The sequence below is a fragment of the Pongo pygmaeus genome, chromosome 23, assembly GCF_028885625.2.
Source record: "Pongo pygmaeus isolate AG05252 chromosome 23, NHGRI_mPonPyg2-v2.0_pri, whole genome shotgun sequence".
Taxonomy (NCBI): domain Eukaryota; kingdom Metazoa; phylum Chordata; class Mammalia; order Primates; family Hominidae; genus Pongo; species Pongo pygmaeus.
This window is the reverse complement of record NC_085931.1, coordinates 33,782,835-33,803,423: the sequence shown is the minus strand read 5'-3', so window position 1 is coordinate 33,803,423 and position 20,589 is coordinate 33,782,835. Positions and strand designations below refer to the sequence as shown.

Sequence of the window (20,589 nt, the reverse complement as noted above, 5' to 3'; positions counted from 1 at the left end):
ACTCAAGACAGACCCGCCGCTCTCGCTTTCTGCTTCTACCAACTTCCCAGCTTGATGTTTGGCTTTTAGTGGATTTTAACAAGCAAGGAAAGTAGTAAGAAGCAACAAAAGCCATTCTCAAAAAAACTAGGGGGGTGCGGGGAGCCAGTAGCCCCCATTTAATTATGAACAGAAAAGTATGTGATAACATAGAGGGGGTTGTGTGGTTCTTCTGAGCTGCCACCCAAAAGAGTTTCACTTTACCTTAAAGCAGCTCTGAGTTCTTGGATTTAATCCTTTTAAAAGAGCATAGCTCAATTTCTACAGAAACAAGTTAAGACACAACCCTTTTCTGATCAAATATTATTCCAAGCCTCTCCAGAGCCACCCCCCAAAATCCAATACCTTCCAAATATACACACTAGAAAAAGATATGAGTGTTTGCTAAAGTAACAAACATACTGACACGGCTATTTTTTAAAATGTATTTTTGGTCTTTTTACTGTTCTCAAGTTACACTTAACTCCTGCTCCCCATAAAATAATAGACAAGCACAATGGTTAAGTCAGGAAATGCAAGCTAAATGGCTCAAAAGGTAAATTAGATAAATATTTTAAGTGTCTATGTAGTAAGCAGACTTCTAGGAAAGATTTTATGATATTTTTTATCCCAAAATAATAAGCACATCGAACAGGAAATCAAAACTTGTATTTGTAAGCAGGATTTCTGGCTAACCAACACATATAAACCTTGAAAAAATATGTGTGTGTGTGTGTGTGTGTGTGTGGGTGGGTGTGTGTATGTGTGTGTGTGTCTCACAGGAAAGAGATTTTCCTCCCCAGGCAAAGTTTTTGGATAGAATCCCAAAATGCATCACTCACTTCGTCTACCAGATACACAAATGACACGTTAGGACCCATGAAGTGGTATTCACACACAAGCTTCTAGATTCTGCTCACCTTTTCAACGATGATAAGGTCTCCAACTTGGATGTTAGAACTCTTCACCTTCACTGTGCCTGCAAAGCAACAGGTTCAAGATACATCACCATCTTAATTCATTTCAATTCAACATGTCTTTACAGAGTGCCCAGCCTGCAAACACACAATACACCCAGAAGTACATGCTCCCACACACGGCTGCCAGTGACTCCAGCACCGTTATTTCCTGCCTCTCCAGGAAAGGGCTCAACCGCTGCAGAGGCCGTTGCAGAAATAAATGCCCACTTCACGGGGCACTGGAATAACTTAAGCCCTTCATGAAAGATCATTTATTTGCCTTCAGAGTGACTTAGATGGAAAGTACTGGGGGAAAAAAGTCTTAATTTTCAACACCACTTAACAGTGACTTAGATGCAAAGTACTGGGGGAAAAAAGTCTTAATTTTCACCACCACCAAAAAGAAAGAAGCTAACTAATTCCAAATGACTGATTTACTTTTTAATTTATAACTGCTATATGCTTTGATTTATAGGATTATGATCAGACTATATAATTTTTGCTGGATGTTTAGATAAACAGTAAAAGCTAACATTAAATGCTAATTCTGTGCTCAGAACTGTACAGATCTTGATGGTTTCATTTAAGCTTCACAATAGCCCTCAGAAGAAGGTAGTTCCATCTCCAGCTTTCAGACAAGGAAAGGAGACTCAGGATGTCCCACCTTCCCCCAAAGTCTCAGAGTTAGAACAAGCCAGTGCTGGGATTCACATCTGCATCTGACTCCAGAGTACAGAATAAAAGCAGTGAGTTCCATTCAACCCAAAAATCATGACTGGGCCAGGCACAGTGGCTCACATCTGTAGTCCCAGGACTTTGGAAGGCCAAAGCAGGCAGATGGCTTGAGCCCAGGAGTTCCAAACCAGCCTGGCCACATGTCAAAACCCTGTCTCTACCAAAAATATAAAAATTAGCTGGGTGTGTTGGCACATGCCTGTAGTCCCGGCTATTCGAGAGGCTGATGTGTGGGAGGATCGCTTGTGCCCAGGAGATAGAGGCTGCAGTGAGCCGTGATCATGTCACTCCAGCCTGGGCAACAGTGAGACCCTGTCTCAACAGCCAGACAGCATTTACTGAACACCTGCTGTATGCCAGGCGTTCTAAGGGCTGGGGATACGTGAAACTCAATTCCAGTGGAGGGGAGGAGGCAATAAACAAATAATGGATGAAAGGGGTTGGAGAATCAGAGGGGTGGCTGTCAACAAACTCTCTGTCGGAGAGCTGAGGCCAGAATTAGACAGACGAAGGACACTGTGTTTACCAGTAACTGACAAAAGGCACCCTGAGATGTGAGAAAATGGGACAGGTGAATAAGCTAACAGCATGCACACAGCCAAAGGCCAGAACTCCCTCAGCAAGACATGAAGCATCAGGAAAGCAGGGAATAGCGAGAGATCAAAGTGGAAGGGGCCAGTTGGGGCCAGGTGGCCCCACACCATGAGTGAGCCCAGAGAGGAAGAGAGAATTTATTCTGGTGATAGGTGAAATTCACATATGGGAGCAACACCACAAAATCTTTATGATGCTGCTATCTTGTAACAAGCCCATGTAACTTACAAATGTTCAGCTAAGAGAGAGATAAAAAGTAATTACAGGCCGGGCACCACGGTGGCTCCCCACGTCTGTAATCCCAGCACTTTGGGAGGCCGAGGCAGGTAGATCACCTGAGGTCAGGAGTTCAAGACCAGCCTGGCCAACATGGTGAAATATTGTCTCTACTAAAAATACAAAACTTAGCCAGGCATGGTGACAGGGACGTGTAATCTCAGCTACTGAGGCAGGAGAAACACTTGAACCCGGGAGGTGGAGGTTGCAGTGAGCCAAGATCTCACCCTTGCACTCCAGCCTGGGCAACACAAGCAAAACTCCATCTCAAAAAAAAAAAAAAAAAAAAAAAGAACTTAAAGACTTAAAAGACACGAAATAATATAAGTGCACAACTCTAGATTTTTAGTGTCTCACATATTTTACATTTTAATATAATTTAATATCATTTATTTTTTAAGTATTTCACTACCATTGAGATTTTTCAGAGCATTCCAATGTTTTCCTATTGAAACAACTCTCTTTAATCAGTTCCATAAGGTTTGTTTTTAACTAATTTTTGTATGTCGTTAAATCTTGTCATTAAACAATAAGTAGAACTGGCATCAAAAGGTCTGATATAAACACTACTGACTTCTTTTTTTTTCTTTTTTAGACGGAGTCTCGCTCTGTCACCCAGGCTGGAGTGCAGTGGCATGATCTCCTCGGCTCACTGCAACCTCCACCTCCTGGATTCAAGCGATTCTTCTGCCTCAGCCTCCAGAGTAGCTGGGACTACAGGCACCCACCACCACGACTGGCTAATTTTTGTAGTTTTAGTAGAGACGGGGTTTCACCATATTGGCCAGGCTGTTCTCGAACTCCTGACCTCGTGATCCACCCGCCTCAGCCTTCCAAAGTGCAGGGATTACAGGCATGAGCCACCACGCCCGGCCAACACTACTGACTTCTAGAAAGCACCCAACTAACAATGGCAAGCTGAACTAACCCTCGATTGCTGGTAAGACTTCTGGACTCTCCTAGTGTGAGTATTTCACCCTACTAAGTGAGCATCTAGCATCTAATGGTACCTCATTTTCATAAAATGTGATGCTAAACTCAATCCAATGACCGGAGCCCTGGCCTGCTAGAGAGAGATCCACTGGCCTCCTTTCATTACGTCTTGGGCTTTGGTCAATACATTTACAGAGAAACTGGAGAACATCCAAGCAGATGATTAGAAATGGGTAAAGAGGCCAGATGCAGTGACTCACACCTGTAATCTCAGCACTTTGGGAGGCTGAGACAGGTGGATCGCTTGAGCCTATTAGTTCAAGACCAGCTTAGGCAATGTGGCAAGACCCTGTCTCTACAACAAACACAAAAGTTAGCCAGGTGTAGTGATGTGCGCCTGTAGTCCCAGCTACTTGGGAGACTGAGGTGGGAGGAATGCTTGAGCCCAGGCGGTCAAGGCTGCTGTGAGCCGAGATTGTGCCACTGTACTGCAGCCTAGGCAAAAGAACAAGACCCTGCCTCAAAAAAAGAGAGAGAGAGAGAGAGAAAGAGCGCCGGGCGTGGTGGCTCACACCTGTAATCTCAGCACTTTGGGAGGCCGAGGTGGGTGGATCACCTGAGGTCAGGAGTTTGAGACCAGCCTCACCAACATGGAGAAACTCCATCTCTACTAATATTAGCCGGATGTGGTGGCACATGCCTGTAATCCCAGCTACTCGTGAGGCTGAAGCAGGAGAATCGCTTGAAGCCGGGAGGCGGAGGTTGCAGTGAGCCCAGTTCGCACCATTGCACTCCAACCTGGGCAACAAGATCGAAACTCTGTCTCAAAAAAAAAGAAAACAGGGAGCGAAAGAAAGAGAGAAATGGGTAAAGAGAGGGGTCTAACTGGCAGAACGATTTCATGGCCTGAACCACTCTTCTTGCTCCACTAGGGGGCAAAAGGGAAAACAGACACAGACGTGTCGTTTTTCTGGGAGCTCAGGAAGGTATTACTTGAAAGAAGACCGTAAATTCAATATGGCCCTCAGCGCCAATGAACTTTTCCTTCACCTGAGCTTGCCCCAACTTTCCCAAACATAAATTTACACATTGTCTTTGGTTTTATTACTAAAATTTATGCTGCTGGCCTGGCCCAAATGATCACACCTGGGTTCAGATCTTCAAGCTCTAGTTACAGGTTCCCTCTTAAAATCTAACTCATAGAAGAGCATATGTTTTCATTCTTATTAAATAATAATCGCCTATGTACATGTGTGTACGTTAGCAGGACAGAGGACAAAATCAGGGAGATTCTACTAAAAGGATCGGCAGGGCTTTCTCTGGCACATATATTTTCCAAATTTTTCACATGAATTGTTTTTCCATTAAGCATAAGGTTGCTTTCCTAAGAAGAAAAAAAAATAATTAAAATTAGCTCAAAGTTTTAAGTGACCAGACCCAGATTTTTCCCTTCTGCAAGTGAGTCCTGATTTATGATCCATTCATTTGAACTCTGTCTCTCTCTGTGCATCTGTTCTGCCTCAACAAAAACCCCTTTAATCCTCTGTGTTTGCAGAGCAGTTTCTGAGTAACCCCAGCAGGCCAATCCTTCATGCAAACACACCTACTGTACCCAACTGTCCGTCAGCCAACAGGGCTCTTGCTCCATCTCTAAGGGAGGAAGCAGGAGCCACACCATCATGAGGTCACTTGGGATTTTTAGCCACGGCCATTCATTAGCATTGCAGTGTTTTGGGGGATGAGCCTCAGATCTGCAGCTTGAACAAACACAGATTCCCAGACTCTCCCCTTCTGTTGAGCCACTGCAGAGTGCTGTCAATTTGCCCCATGTTGCCTGTTCTTTTGGTGATCAAAAACATGTAGTCTGGCTGGGCACAGTGGCTCCCAATCCTAGCACTTTGGGAGGCCAAGGCGGGTGGATTGCTTGAGCCCAGGAGTTTGAGACCAGCCTGGGCAGCATGGCAAAACCCTGTCTCTATTTTTTAAAAAAAGTTAAATTAGGCCAGGCGTGGTGGCTCACACCTGTAATCCCAGCACTTTGGGAGGCCGAGGCGGGTGGATCATGAGGTCAGGCGTGCGATATCAGCCCGGCCAACATAGTGAAACCCCGTCTCCACTCAAAATATACAAAATTAGCCGGGCATGGTGGCAGGCGCCTGTAATCCCAGCTACTTAGGAGGCTGAGGCAGGAGAATCGCTTGAACCTGCAAAGGCGGAAGTTGCAGTGAGCAAAGACCGTGCCACAGCCCGGGCGACAGTGCGAGACTCTGTCTCAAAAAAAAAATTAAATATCTGTAGGTACATAGTTTGGGACTTCATGCTTCATGGTGTGTGTGTGTGTGTGCGTGTGTGTGTGCATGTAATGAGAGAAAATACAAATAAAACCAGAATGAAAAGGAGAAAAAGCAGCAAGAAAAGAAATAAAAAAACAGATACTGTTATTTATATTCCCATATTTACTAGGAGTTTTCCACCAGCCAGGCCCTAGGCTTGGCTGTCAGTATTTGACTAAAATGTCCCTCTCTAATGGAGCTCTCAAGTTGGTAGGGAGAAAGAGGGAGAAAAGAGAGACCAAAGTCAGAAGTGAGGAATCACTGGGCATTCAGTGGTCAGAACTGACTCCCAGAATGAAAAAATTGGCAAGGGTGTGGAAAGGGCTCAAAACACATGATTTTTCTAACTTCACAGCAACCACTGTTCTGAGTCTTTTACGAACATTGTTGCAAAAAAGGGGAAGAACAAGATACGGAGAAGCAACCTGACAGAAAGGTTCTTGTCTTCCTAAGAAAGTAACAGGAGAAAGAAAAAACAGCACATTGATAGCAATTGTTACCAATCTCAAAAAAGGGCAGGAACTCTCCCTACCGTTGATCTGACAGGAAACAAAATGCCCTCCCAACAGGCCTCCGGCAGGCACACTTCCCAAGCGCTCCTTGGTTTTTTTGTTGTTGTTGTTGTTTTGTTTTGGTCTCATCTTCCCCAGAGACTCCTAAGATGGAAAAAGGACCAATACACAGAGCTCCCAGCTTGGGTGATGCTTCACTGTTAATGTCTTAAAATTCTTGGTCAGTTTTGTGTTTTTTTAAACTCAAGATCTAACCACCTGATCTTAATACTTTTTGAACAACCCCACCTCCCACCGCAATTTTCATTTTTCACTGGTTCCCACAAATTATGTAGCTGGTCCAGAAGTGAAGTAAAAACACCCAATAATATCTTCTTCATCAAGTGCACAGGAAAACCTGGCCCTGTCCTAAGAACCGAGGCCACAGAACTCTGAACTTCTCCTGTAACACCCCATCTCCAATATCGAGGCTCTAAGATTTTTAAACGCATTTGCAGAAATTCTACAAAAGGTAAGAGATTTTTGCAAAAGTTAAGCGGAAAATTCTCTGCCTGCCACATCCTAAATCATTGAAAGTCTTCTAATAAATCTATCCCTTTCAGCTTTCGCCACTTCACCCAAGTCGTCTCTCAATCAGAGTTTATAACGGGGAACAAACTTCCAATTATTAGAGCTGTTTATTTCTGTAGCGATGGACCCCCAAGCCTTTCATAAGCAAACCTATTGAGCCCAAACCATGCCTTTCATGGATGACAGCTTCAGAATAAGAGCAGTTTGTCTACATTGCAGGGAGAAACCAGATGTTTCCCTTGAGTCGAAACAAGCAAATGACAATTCAGTCAAACTGCAGAATATCCTACCAAAAAAATTTTTTAATAAATTCCAGGGCAGTAGTATGTGCGGGCCTATTTTTTGATCCTGAACACCTCCAACTATAACTTGTATTTTTCATTGTTCATGCAGGACATTGATTGCTTTTGTAGATCTCTAACAACAGTCTCCATGCACTAACCCTGGTTAATGTATTACTCTTTAACTCACACTTTAATCTAACCGTGACAGTGATGAGTTGTAAATTCTGCTTCATGTGTACATTTCCTGGGGTTGACATTAAAACGCCTCTGCAGACCCAGCAGAGTTCAGAGTTTTAAAGTTGAAATTTTCATATTCAAATAGAGTTGTCTGCATTCCCTAAAGCCAAAGAAAAGACTTATTTGAAAACAGGCAAAGAGTTGAAAGGATTATTATAAATAATCACTACCACTTCCTGGGGCTTTTGTTTAAATAGTGGGAACTTTAAAAAAAAAAAAAAAAAAGGCTGCAGTTTAAATGTAACAAGTTTATACCCAACAGTGGCTTTTAAAATAAATATATAAATGGTCTTGCCGGCTTATGGTGCCCAGAAATGATGACGCAGACGAACACCCTTACAGGGAGAAATAAATACCTTTTGGGAGTAACAGTGCAATTTGCAAGTTTGAGTTTTTGGTGTTTTTTGGTTTTTTTAATTAAACAATAGATCAGTTCACCAATGACTTGTACTAAAATGAAATTGAGTACTTTGAAAGGAAAATCTGAACTTTGTGGATCTTAAATAACTTTATATCTGGGCCGGGCGCAGTGGCTCAGGCCTGTAATCCCAGCACTTTGGGAGGCTGAAGCAGGCAGATCACCTGTGGTCGGGAGTTCAAGACCAGCCTGACTCACATGGAGAAACACCGTCTCTACTAAAAATACAAAATTAGCTGGGCATGGTGGCGCATGCCTGTAATCCCAGCTACTCGGGAGGCTGAGGCAGGAGAATCGCTTGAACCCAGAAGGCAGAGGTTGTGGTAAGCCGAGATCGCGCCATTGCACTCTAGCCTGGGCAACAAAAGTGAAACTCCATCTCAAAAAAAAAAAAAAAAACAACTTTATATCTGTACCAGGCAGTATGAAAAAGTATTCAGCAAAATCTGTTATAAATAAGACTCACTCGTACCTGCTGATGCTCTGAATCTTAGACAAGGGAAATTTGGGAAGGGAATTCTTTGCTCACTGAATTGTCTTTGAGGTCCTTAGTGAAGGATCTTTGCAGCAGTTTTGCTGCAGTAACATTGAAAAGTCTATCAATACCATTCTCTTCTTTAAAAAAAATCATAATGCATATCTTAGTGTTCTCCATGTCTGGACAGAGTTTATACTTTGAAACATAAGTAGTACTTGTGTTTAGGAATATAAAGTTTCAATTTAGTTAATTATTGGCTAAACAATTCCCCATTAATGAATGTACCTTCCCTACATTATTATACCTTCTGATTAACCACAATGACATACAACTCCAAAAGAGAAAAAGGTGCATTCTTAGGTCTTGAAATTTAAGTCACATTAATTGCAATCCTAGATAATGGTACAACATGGGTTTTGTGCTACACTGAAAAAATTGTTGTCTCTTGTTACTCAAGAGATCCTTGAGGTTACAGGTGATTCTGTAAATGAGAAAGAGTAAGCAGAGAGCATCGCTCAACTATCTAAAAAGAAGTGGAAAAGGAAAGATAATCAGGTCGATTTTTTATACCACATATGTAGGAGAAAGCTGAAGATATGCAAAAGAGCATAGACCTTTGGCTTATGACTTATGGTCAGCCTGCCCAGATGTCCCCAGCAGGAAAGAAGCATCAGCAATTGTGTTAATTATGCCTCTGTTTGCACTTCTTTCAAGGCTAATTGTCCGCTTGCTTCACTTAGCCGTTGATCAGAAGTTAGTCTGGGAAAGCATTCCTGGTATGAACACCCATGGAATTCATCTTGTGAAAATGCAAAACCCATTTCCCTCACCACCTGTGATAATCGAGGCAACCCCCCACCCCCATTAAACTTTTGGTTTGGGGAAGGCAAGTATAAAGAGAAATAATTCCTTCACTAATTATTCTTTTCCAATCCAACCCAATTCTCTTGAGTAACAAAACCAAGTTTTGCTGGGTCTGCTACATCTCCAAGATCTTCTCCTTTCTGGCTTTATTTCCAGTGCCACTGAATGCTATTAATTTAGGAAGACAGCTCTATAATTAAAACCATAAAAACTCATAAAGGTCTAAGAACTGCTCTTAAGTCTCTGATGTTTAAATGTGAATTTTTAAGTAGGAGGAAAGGGATGCTTGTTTATCCAAAAGCACTACCCCATGTGGCTGTCAACAGTTTGTCCATCTGACAATGAGGCTAGACTGATAGGTTTCTTTGGACTCAGAGATATGTTTTAAAATGACTCAAATCTTAAAAGCACCTCTGTAGCATATGTATTAAGGCTGAACACTGTAGCAGTTGTTGAGATATTATATGCAAAAGTGCTGAGCTCAGCTCCTGGCACATAGTAGGTACCTTGACTTAAAGGCTAAGGTTTTACATGTAAACAAGCCTGGGTTCACATCCCAGCTCTGCCCTTTGCTAGCTCATCATCCCAGACAGGATGCTTTTCCTCTCTTTTGTTATAGGGGCCTCAGCCATGAACCTACCAATGAGTGAGAGAAAGAAATTTTTTCATTCCCTACATCCACACCCATAAAAGCTACCTTCACAGGGCTATCTAGAAGACTACAGATTAGGCTGGGCACGTTGGCTCATGCCTGTAATCCCAACACTTTGGGAAGCCAAGGCAGGAGGATCACTTGAGCCCAGGAGTTCGAGACCAGCCTGGGCAACCTCATCTCTACAAAGAATTAAAAAGTTAGCCAGGTATAGTGACATGCAACTATGGTCCCAGTTACTTGGGAGGCTGAAGTGGGAGAATCACTTAAGCCTGGACAGTAGAGACTGCAGTGAACTGTGACTGTGCCACTGTACTCCAGCCTGGGTGACAGAGTGAGATCCCATTTCAAAAATAAAGAACAAAAAGAAACTACAGACTAAACCTTATCTAGCACCTGGCTAGCTGATGGCAGGTAGCCTTTCTTCATTTTTTCTCCTGCTTCTTAATTTGAACAGCAGTTTTTCAAACAGCTCAGTGCCACCTTTTTCCTATAGCATGCCTGTACTGTATATGAATTCTTGAAACACAGAATCAACCACAGCCTCAGGTTCTCACTGGCCTGTGTGGTCTTTTCTGGAGAGGCTCAAGAAACTTAGCCTAATTGGGAACAGCAACCTGGTATTGGAACCTGAGGTTCTGTAGCCTGCCACCCCAGCTGTCACAGGCTGCAGCTTTGCATTCGACTTGATGCTCTTTTTGGAGAACTCTTTACCAAGGCATGCCATCTGAGTCCTGGCCTGAGTTCCATGTTCAGGAGGGTCCCGTACTTGGTCTAATGCCCTGCTGTTGCCATCTTGAGATTCTTAATAATTTCTGAATAAGGGTCCCACATGTTCATTTGCATTGGGTCCCACAAATCATGTAGCCAGTCCTGCTCTCTTCCTTCCTCTAAGACTCAAGATGAAGGTCACCTCTTCTGGAAAGACATCACCAGATTCTCTCTGATGGACTCCCATCACCCCTGGCTCATACCTCCATTAATCCACCCACTGACACTTAAGAAATGCCTGCTTCAATACCATCCACCCTGGCCTCTCTCCACAATGCCAAGTCCCAAGGCACAGTGCTGAGCCCTTCCCATATAAGAGCTTCACTTACAGCAACCCTCTAAGGTAGGTGCTATCATTTTCCCTGATGTAGATTCATTTACTGAGAACTTAAAGGATCTACCCAGGTGGAAGCAGGACTCCTGAACCCTGGCACAGCAAGTTTGGAGCCACTACTTTCAAATCCTGGGAACAATGCTCAGAACCGAGAATGCAGTGGACAGAAAGGGGACATTCCTTATGAGGATCACCACACTCATACCACTTTTTGTAATTATCTGTCTACAGGCCTGAATACCTCACTGGATTATAACTTCCTGGGACCCCAAGCTCTCACGTTCATCTCTGTGATGCAGAAACCTAGCATAGACTTGGTACATGATGAAGTCTCAACTGTGCGTGCGTGTGTGTGTGTGTGTGTGTGTGTGTGTGTGTAGCGTGTATTTTAGAGATGGAGTCTGGCTCTGTCCCCCAGTCTAGAGTACGGTGATGTGATCATGGCTCACTGCAGTGTTCAACTCCTGGCCTCAAGCAATCCTCCTACCTCAGCCTCCCAAAGTGCTGGCATTACAGGCATGAGTCACTGTGCCCAACCAAATATTTCCTAAAATAATGACTAAAAGGTCATTTCCATGTAGATAGCTAATTTGATTATCAAAGTACTTCAAATACATTTTATTAAGCCATGGCAGTTGTATCAAAAATTAATCCAATTGATGTTGTTCGAGATACACCTTGGCTGGGCACAGTGGCTCACACCTGTAATCCCAGCACTTTGGGAGGGTGAGGTGGGTGCCATCACTTGAGCTCAGAAGTTCGAAACCAGCCTGGGCAACATGGCAAAACCCCATCTCCAAAATTAAAAAAAAAAAAAAAAAAAGATATACCTTGATTGAAATAAGATTATCTAAAATGTTGAAAACTAAAACAAAGCAACAACAATAAAAAAAAAACCTGTCATCCATTTTTCCTCCCAATAATGAGTTCCTATTAATGAGGATTTTAATTCAGCTGTTTAAAATTACTAGCCAGGCGTGGTGGCTCACACCTGTAATCCCAGACCTTTGGGAGGCTGAGGTGGGCGGGTCACTTGAGCCTAGGAGCTCGAGACCAGCCTGGCCAATATGGCGAAACCTCGTCTCTATTAAAAATACAAAAATTAGCCAGGCATGGTGGCACACACCCGTAATCCCAGCTACTTGAGTGGCCGAGGCAGAGAGAGAACTGCTTGAATCCAGGAGGTGGAGGTTGCAGTGAGCTGAGATCACGCTACTGCACTCTAGCCTGGGCGACACAGCAAGACTCTGTCTCAATAAATAAACAAATAAATAAATAAATAAATCTAGTTTTGAGGCCACATCCAACAAATACAAATGGAGGGACAGGACACAAAGTAACTGCTTTGAAACCGGCCTGTCCTCTTCGAAATGTCAAGATCATGAAAGACAAAGAAAACCAAGGAGCTCTGCCAGGCTAGAGGAGACCAAGGAGAGAGGACAACTAAATATAACTGACAAACCTGGTCTGTTCCTGAACTAAGAAAAAAATGCTATCAAAGGACATTTTATGGACAAATGGCAAAATTTTAAAAAGGATTGTAAATTAGATTAATAGCAATATATTGATGCTCAATTTATTTGATTTTGGTAATTGTACATAACTGTGTTATATAAGAGAAACGTCCTTTAAGGAATTAAGCACTTAAGTATTTAGGCACAAAAGGGAATGTCTGCAACTTGTCTCAAATGACCCCAGATATATCTATATGTATATGGACATGGGGGGAAACAAAGTATTAAAAAGCAACTGTGGCCAGGCACAGTGGCTCACACCTGTAATCCCAACACTTTGGGAGGCTGAGGTGGGCGGACTGCCTGAGGTCAGGAGTTCAAGACCAGCCTGGCTAACATGGTGAAAACCCGTCTCTACTAAAAATACAAAAATTAGCAGGGCATGGTGGTGCACACCTGTAATCCCAGCTACTCGGGAGGCTCAGGCAGGAGAATTGCTTCAACCCAGGAGGCAGAAATTGCAGTGAGCGGAGATTGCGCCATTGCATTCCAGCCTGCGCAAGGGGGTTCGGTGGGGAAGAAAAAAAGCAACTGTGCAGCCTGGGCAACATGGCAACCCCATCTCTACAAATAAAAAATAGAAATTTAGCAGGGCATGGTGGTGTGCACCTGTAGTCCCAACTACTCAGAGGCTGAAGTGAGAAGACTGCTTGAGCCTGGAAGGCAGAGGTTGCAGTGAGTCCAGATCCCACCACTGCACTCCAACCCGGGTGACACAGTGAGATCCTGTCTCTAAATAAATAAACAACTGTGGTGAAATATCACAATTCATGAATCTGGGTTAAGGGCATATTGGAATTCTCCATACAATTCTTGCAAATTTTTTGCTTGTTAGGATTTATTGCAAAAACAAATTTTAAAATTTAACTATAATAATACAAGTACTGCTATTATTATTCATCATAAAAAGATGTAGCAGGTAGGTAAACACCATGGCCTATAGATTCTGACTCCTGGCCATTTTCATCCCACAAAATACTGTTGAAAAGAACATTTTAAGACCTCATGTGAGGCCGGGCGCAGTGGCTCACACCTGTAATCCCAGTACTCTGGGAGGCTGAGGCAGGTGGATCACCTGAGGCCAGGAGTTCAAGACCAGCGCAGCCAACATGGTGAAACCCCATCTCTACTAAAAATACAAAAAAATTAGCTGGGCGTGATAGCGGGCGCCTGTAATCCCAGCCAGGAGGCTGAGGCAGGAGAATCGCTTAAACCCGGGAGGTGGAGGTTGCAGTGAGCCGAGATCACGAAATTGCACTCCAGCTTGGGCAACAAGAGCGAAACTCCGTCTTAAAAAAAAAAAGACTTCATGTGATAGAAAGAAAACAGTCCATCATGAATATACTCATACATACTTATTTCATTTTGCTTTGGAACTTACTAAGTGAAGATGGTGAAGTTTTGCTCAAGGAAATATTATGAAGGAATTCGACAGGAAAGTCAAAAAAGGCTTCTTTTTCTCCCTCTTCCCTGCAATCTCCCAGTTTAGGTTTGCTACCCTGGCCGTCCCCGCAAAGCGTATCAAATAACTAAACTCGCCTCATCACTTTCCAAGCTGACAGTTTCTTCAGTGTTTTCTTGGGCTTTCACAACAAACTGCAGTGCTAGGGTCTGGGTTAATATTCAGAACTGTGCTCTGTTTTCCCTACAGTGGCATTGGCATGACAATGGACACCAGGGGCCACAAAGGGAGACCCACAAAGGAGACAAGTTTTTAATGCTAGAGCCATCTGCCAATTCTCCTTAGGATCTTTTCAAGAGCTGAGTGAAGTTAAAGTAAGAGCTGGGAAGGGGTGTGCAGTGGAGGGCAGAAAAATCATTCACGGGAAAAGCAATTGCAATATGAAAAGAACCAAAGGAGGGTCGAAGCCTGGATGGATGAATGAATGGAATCCAAAGGCCTCTTCTCTTGAGCTCTAAAGAGATCCACCGCACTCTCTCCGATGGGGCTTTTGTTGGTTGCCAAGCATTTTAAATGTCATAGTAAGAATATGTTATTAAAGGAGGATTTAATATACACGAACCACACACAAAAAAAGCCCTCCAGAAGGGTCTTCTGACTACTCACGCAGAAAGCCCAAGCCACCTGCCTCTGCAAAGATTACACTGATTCTTTTTCTTTTGGTAGCAACATGTCCTAAATACAGTAGTTTAGCATGAATAAAGAATTTCTTTACCAACTCTAAATTCCCCCTTCTCCCAGAGACGTGCATATTTTTAAGACCACCAACTATGACAATGTATTCAAATACACTAAAACAAAGTATTTTCATACCCTTGGGAAATATAATTAAAATCTGCATTTTTTTTTAGCCCAAAACATACACCTCTGACATTTTTCCCAAAAAGGAAAACTCTACTGAAAACCCTGAAGGAACCGTGGATGGACTGCTTCCTTGGAAGCATAAAGCACTTAACAGCAGTTCAGACCTTGACTCAGGTGCTAAGTCCCTTGGCATCTAACCATCTTATCTCTTTCCAAATTCTCAATTTCCTGAAGGCAAGGCACAGCCTTTATTCCCCTCCACCTCTTTAAACAGCATTAATCCCTGAATGGGATCAGTCATCTTAGGGGACAATCGAATAGACTTTCCTTGGCCAGATTAGCAAACTTTAGGTAACATTCTCTCATTTCTGAATGCAACCTTACAGTAAATCTATTGTAGTCAGAAACAGACGTCAACAATGGCTGGGCTGTTTCGTGGCCTTTTCACCGTGTGTTTGAGTGGGTTTTTAAGTTCTAGCATTTAAAATGCACATATCTTGCGGGGGCGGGGGAGGGGGTCAGTGATTAAAGGATTTTCATATCCCTGGGAAATGTTATTAAAATTTCAATTTCAATTTTTTTTTCTTCTTTTTTTTGAGATGGAGTTTCCCTCTTGTCACCCAGGCTGGAGTGCAATGGCATGATCTTGGCTCACTGCAGCCTCCGCCTCCCAGATTCAAGTGAGTCTCCTGCCTCAGCCTCCGGAGTAGCTGGGATTACAGATGTATGCAACCACGCCCAGCTAATTTTTTTTGTATTTTTAGTAGAGACAGGGTTTCACCGTGTTAGCCAGGATGGTCTCAATCTCCAGACCTCGTGATCCGCCCTCCTCAGCCTCCCTAAGTGCTGGGATTACAGGCGTGAGCCACTGTACTGGGCCAAAATTTCAATTTTTTGTTTTTGAGCCCAAAACATATAACTCTGACATACACAACTGGTCATTTATTTTTGGATCAGACTCCATGCTCTGCAGGCCTCAATTTCCAGAATTTATAAAATGCCTTCAAAGAAATCTTCACGGATGCAGTTATTTACCTAAATCGGTTGCCTTTCTAAAAACTAAACTAGCAACAGTTTAATCACTGCTGAAAGAGTATCTTTGAAAACGGTTTGCAGCCTCCCATGTGAACAGCAGGGGCGCCCTCCTCCCCGCTTCAGCCGGCCGGCAGAAAGGGAAAGGGATTAGCCAGCCGAGATGCCAGCACACAAAATGTAATTCCAGGTTGATGACACATAGTTATTTGACAAGACCAACACCAAGAGGCCTGTGGATGCCGCCAGGGCCTGGTGGGACCCCGTCAACCTGTCATCCAGGGCAGATGGAGGCCTCCCTGGTGCTGGAGTAACCAAGCGACTGTTCGGCCACGTGGCATTCCCACACCCGCGGCCCGGGCCTTGAACTCTTCTCCCCTGACTGTCAACGGCCCGTGATTGAGCTGCAACCCTGTGGCCCAGGAGCCAGAAGGCTGACCTCGTGCTGTGAGCCGGCTGTAGACCTGGGAGTTGACTTCCTTGTCCCACACGTAGCATTGGATCTCCTCCACCGCCTCACGGATGACAGTGATGGCCAGCACGAAACCCTGCAGAGAGAGACGACATGAGTCTTGCTACAGGCAGTGAGCCCTGCTGCAGCCAACCGTCCCCTCCTGGTGCCAGGGGCAGAAAAGGCGAGAGGCCACTTGAGAGGGCAGGGGGACAGGACCTGTGAATTATTCCAAATGCACACGCCGCTGCAAGCCCCCCTCTCTGAATCTGTCTTAGGGAACACGCACTCCCGAACACAACCTGGAGAAACACTATCCTAGAGAAACACTCACTGCCACACACGCACAAGCAAGTCCATATTCACCACCTCAGGGAGAGGGTGACACACACAGGAACACTCAAACTGTCCCTCCACAAGCAAGCAATGGTGACCGCTAACACTGTCTCTCACCCACCATGTGCTGGGCACTATTGGAAGTGCACTTCATCCTCACAACAACCCTGAGATATGCTCCTATAACTGAGATCCCCATGCAGATGAGGAAACTGAGGCACAGAGAGGCTGAGTAATCTTGCCCAAAGACATAAAGCTACTAAGTGATAAATGGGAACTGAAATGTAGGAAATCTTAATCTTTACTGACACTGTATCTAGAGAAACTTAGGTGGATGGAGCCAGTAAGAGGGACCACCAGGCAACAGTTAAACAGAATAAGATACATCCATTGCATTCACAGAGCCAAGTGGAAAAAATCCATCTTTCAGGACATACACTAGAACCCCATTCATATAAATAGCAACAAAGATTCTATACAATTAAATGTTTTCCAATTTCCTTAACTACAGGTTAGATTTCTCTACCAGGAAGGAGACTAGAATCAGGACAGGGAGGGACTGAAAGGAGCTTCAGCCTATCTGTAATGTCCTCAGATTTTTGTTTTGTTTGTTTGTTGGAGTCTCACTCTGTCGCCAGGCTGGAGTGCAGTGGCTCGATCTCGGCTCACTGCATCCTCCACCTCCCGGGTTCAAGTGATTCTCCTGCCTCAGCCTCTCGAGTAGCTGGGACTACAGATGCACACCACCATGCCCAGCTAATTTTTGTCTTTTTAGTAGAGACCAGGTTTCACCATATTGGCCAGGATGGTCTCGATCTCTTGACCTCGTGATCCGCCCACCTCGGCCTCCCAAAGTGCTGGGATTACAGGGTTTTTTTGTTTGTTTTGAGATAGGGTCTCGTTCTGTCACCCAGGCAGGAGTGCAGTAGCATGACCTTGGCTCACTGCAATCTCCACCTCCCGGGCTCAAGAGATCCTCCTGCCTCAGCCTCCGGAGTAGCTGGGACCACAGGTGTGTGCGCCACCATGCCTGGCTAATTTTTGTATTTTTGGTAGAGATGGTTTGTTGTTGTTGTTGTTGTCGTTGTTACAGAGTCTCACTCTGCTACCCAGGATGGAATGCAGCGGCACCATCTCGGCTCACTGCAACCTCCGCCTCCTGGGCTCAAGCGATTCTCTTGCCTCAGCCTCCCTAGTAGCTGGTATTACAGGTACCCACCACCATGCCCAGCTAATTTTTGTATTTTTACTAGAGACAGGGTTTCACCATGTTGGCCAGGCTGGTCTTGAACTCCTGACCTCAGGTGATCCACCCGCCTCGGCCTCCCAAAGTGCTGGGATTACAGGCGTGAGCCACCACGCCCAGCAGAGATGGGTTTTTGCCATGTTGCCCAGGCTGGTCCTGAACTCCTGAGCTCACGCAATTCACCCACCTCAGCCTCCCAAAATGCTGGGATTACAGGCATGGGCCACTGCGCCCAGCTGTTTTAAGTTTTTATAAGGAAACTCTATTAAAGTATTAATTGCATAAGTAGAAACTAATAAAAATTTAAAACTTCCCCAACCTTCCTCTGAGTTGGGAACCCCAACTCATAAAATCTGGTTGGGGGGAGGGAGTCACGCATAGCAGAATCTACTTCCAATCTAGATTTTTTTCCTCTTGTAATCAATAAAGCCAAAATCATTCATTCATTTTACTTATGTGCTTACAGTCATTCATTTTCATTGTCATCCCTCCCCCATCCCCTTTTAAAGCTTGCCAGGACAGTTATTTTTTAAATACGGTCAGCATAACCACCCAAGGGTTAGCAGTTGTGGTTCTTGGAGAATTTCACTTTCATACTGTTTACCCTGTGAAATATATTAACTTTGATTCAAAGGACTTTAAATCTCTTATGTAAATCTATCCAGAGATGTGCTGCTTTATGAAACTCCTCCCAACACCCATACATCTTCACAATCAAAGGATTACTCCTGTTTCCAATCAGATGTAAAGTACACACTGCAGCCAAAAGAAACTGGTACATATCAGAATCAAAACATAACCAGACCACATAGGGAGTGAGAGAAAACCTGTTCTGCGAGGAGCACAGACCCGGTGTGCAGGGCTGCTATTTTGTTGTTCTGTGCCAAAACCCAAGTTGTTGTTGTTGTTTGTTTTTTCGAATGTTCCAGTTTCTATTTCTCTCTGCGTGGGCCTGGCTAAATCCCATTGATGTTCATGGAAAGTGTGTGCTCATACAAAGACAGGAGCCGCTCACTAACCTCCCTGCTGCAAATAAATACCATCTCCTAAATTATCACGTCTCCCACCACATATACACACACAGTTCTCATTAATCCTAGCGGCCATGCCATGCCTTAGTATTTTTACTAGAGACAGGGTTTCATCATGTTGGCCAGGCTGGTGAAATTGCTTTACAAAGAGATGCAAATGAACCATCCAGTTTAGGAGGTCCTTAATATCCATTCACAGATATTTAGAAAGAAGCTTTAATGGGCGGGGGAAGGGGGGCCGTTGAAGGAGGCAGCTGTCGGAGCTGGTGAAGAATCATAGGCAGTGACAACTCAGACAAGCAACTCTGAAAGTGCAAGCCTCTTTTGTTAAGTTGTACCTCAAAAATAAATTCACTAAAGCAAAGCTAATCTATGGGAGATAGAAATCAGAAAAGCGGTTGCCTGGGGTGGTGGGGGTGGGTGGGGTGATAGGAACAGGCACTGGGGAACTTCCTGGGGTGATGGAAATGTTCCATATCTTGATTGAGGTGGTATTTATGTGGAGGCTGACAAATGTCAAAACTCAATGAATTGAAAACTGAAGGTCTGTGTATTTTATGGGTATACAGATTATATCTCAATACAAAAATACCCTACATTTATTTGGTCATCATATAATGTTATAGATTATTTCTGCTCTCCTGAGTTACTTCTCCCCTAATATATTAGTACCAAGAAAAAACTTATTAAAAGCTAAAACATGGCTGCGTGTGGTGGCTCACACCTATAATCCCAGCATTTGGGGAGGCTGAGGTGGGAAGATCACTTGAGCCCAGGAGTTTGAGACCAGCCTGGGCAACATAGGGAGACCCCATCTTTACAAAACTACAAAAAGAATTAGCCGGTTTCTACAAAAGAAAATAGAAACCTGAAACTGAAAAAAATAAAATAAAAATAGCCGGGCATGGTGGCTCGTGCTATGGTCCCAGCTACTCAGGAGGCTGAGGCGGGAGGATTGTCTGAGCCCAGGAGGCAGAGGTTGTTGCAGTGAGCAGAGATTGAGCCACTACACTCCAGCCTGGGCGACAGAATGAGACTCTGTCTCAGGGGGAAAAAAATTAAAACTTAATCTGAACAATGAAAAACATGTCATTAGTGGCAGAATTTAAAAATTCAAATCAGAATGTTTCCTGAGAATTCTATACAGCCACATGAAGCATTTTTACTTGCAGTAATTCATTTAAACCTCCCAACAAACGAAGGCAGTAGAAAGGGTCATTCCTTTTTACAGATGACAAAACTGCAGCTCAGAAAAGTAGCCTTGGTTCAAATTACACGACTTCTCAGAGCGCAATTAAGAGCTAAACCAGGTCAGCTGTCGTGGCTCACACCTGTAATCCCAGTACTTCGGGAGGCCGAGGTGGGCAGATCACCTGAGGTCAGGAGTTCGAGATCAGCCTAGCCAACATGGTGAAACCCCTGTCTCTATTAAAAACACAAAAATTAGCCAGGTGTGGTGGGCACCTGTAATCCCAGCTCCTCAGGAGGCTGAGGCAGGAGAATCGCTTGAACCTGAAAGGCAGAAGTTACAGTGAGCTGAGATCTCACCACTGCACTCCAGCCTGGGCGACAGAGCAAGACTCTGTCTCAAAAAAAAAAAAAAAGAGCTAAACCCAAACCACTTGGCTCCACAGCCCTCATTCAGAACTGCTGCACTTAAGAGCTGGGTTTGAAATGAGGCAACTTTCAGAGTGGGAAATGTCTTCTAGCCAAGAACTGAAAATTGACTCTCTACATAAAAATCT

At 44.0% G+C, this 20,589-nt stretch overlaps 1 protein-coding gene across 4 annotated transcripts in view; it reads right to left on the bottom strand.

The window, feature by feature from the left end:
* Positions 1-938: 938 nt before the first annotated feature.
* The window catches only part of LOC129022787 (cytospin-A-like), a 109,464-nt gene continuing 89,813 nt past the window's right edge, over positions 939-20,589 (bottom strand). The window contains exons 13-14 of one of the 4 annotated variants that reach the window (XR_010125886.1): positions 16,220-16,328; positions 939-997 (exon numbers count right to left, since the gene is read on the bottom strand). Coding sequence is in view for 1 of the 4 variants with exons in the window: in XM_063662856.1 (XP_063518926.1) it covers positions 16,297-16,328 (32 nt within the window). In the remaining 3 variants the exon portion in view is untranslated. Of the gene's footprint in view, positions 998-15,210; positions 16,329-20,589 lie in introns of those variants that run through there. The other 3 variants (XM_063662857.1, XM_063662855.1, XM_063662856.1) reach the window with 3 other exon arrangements.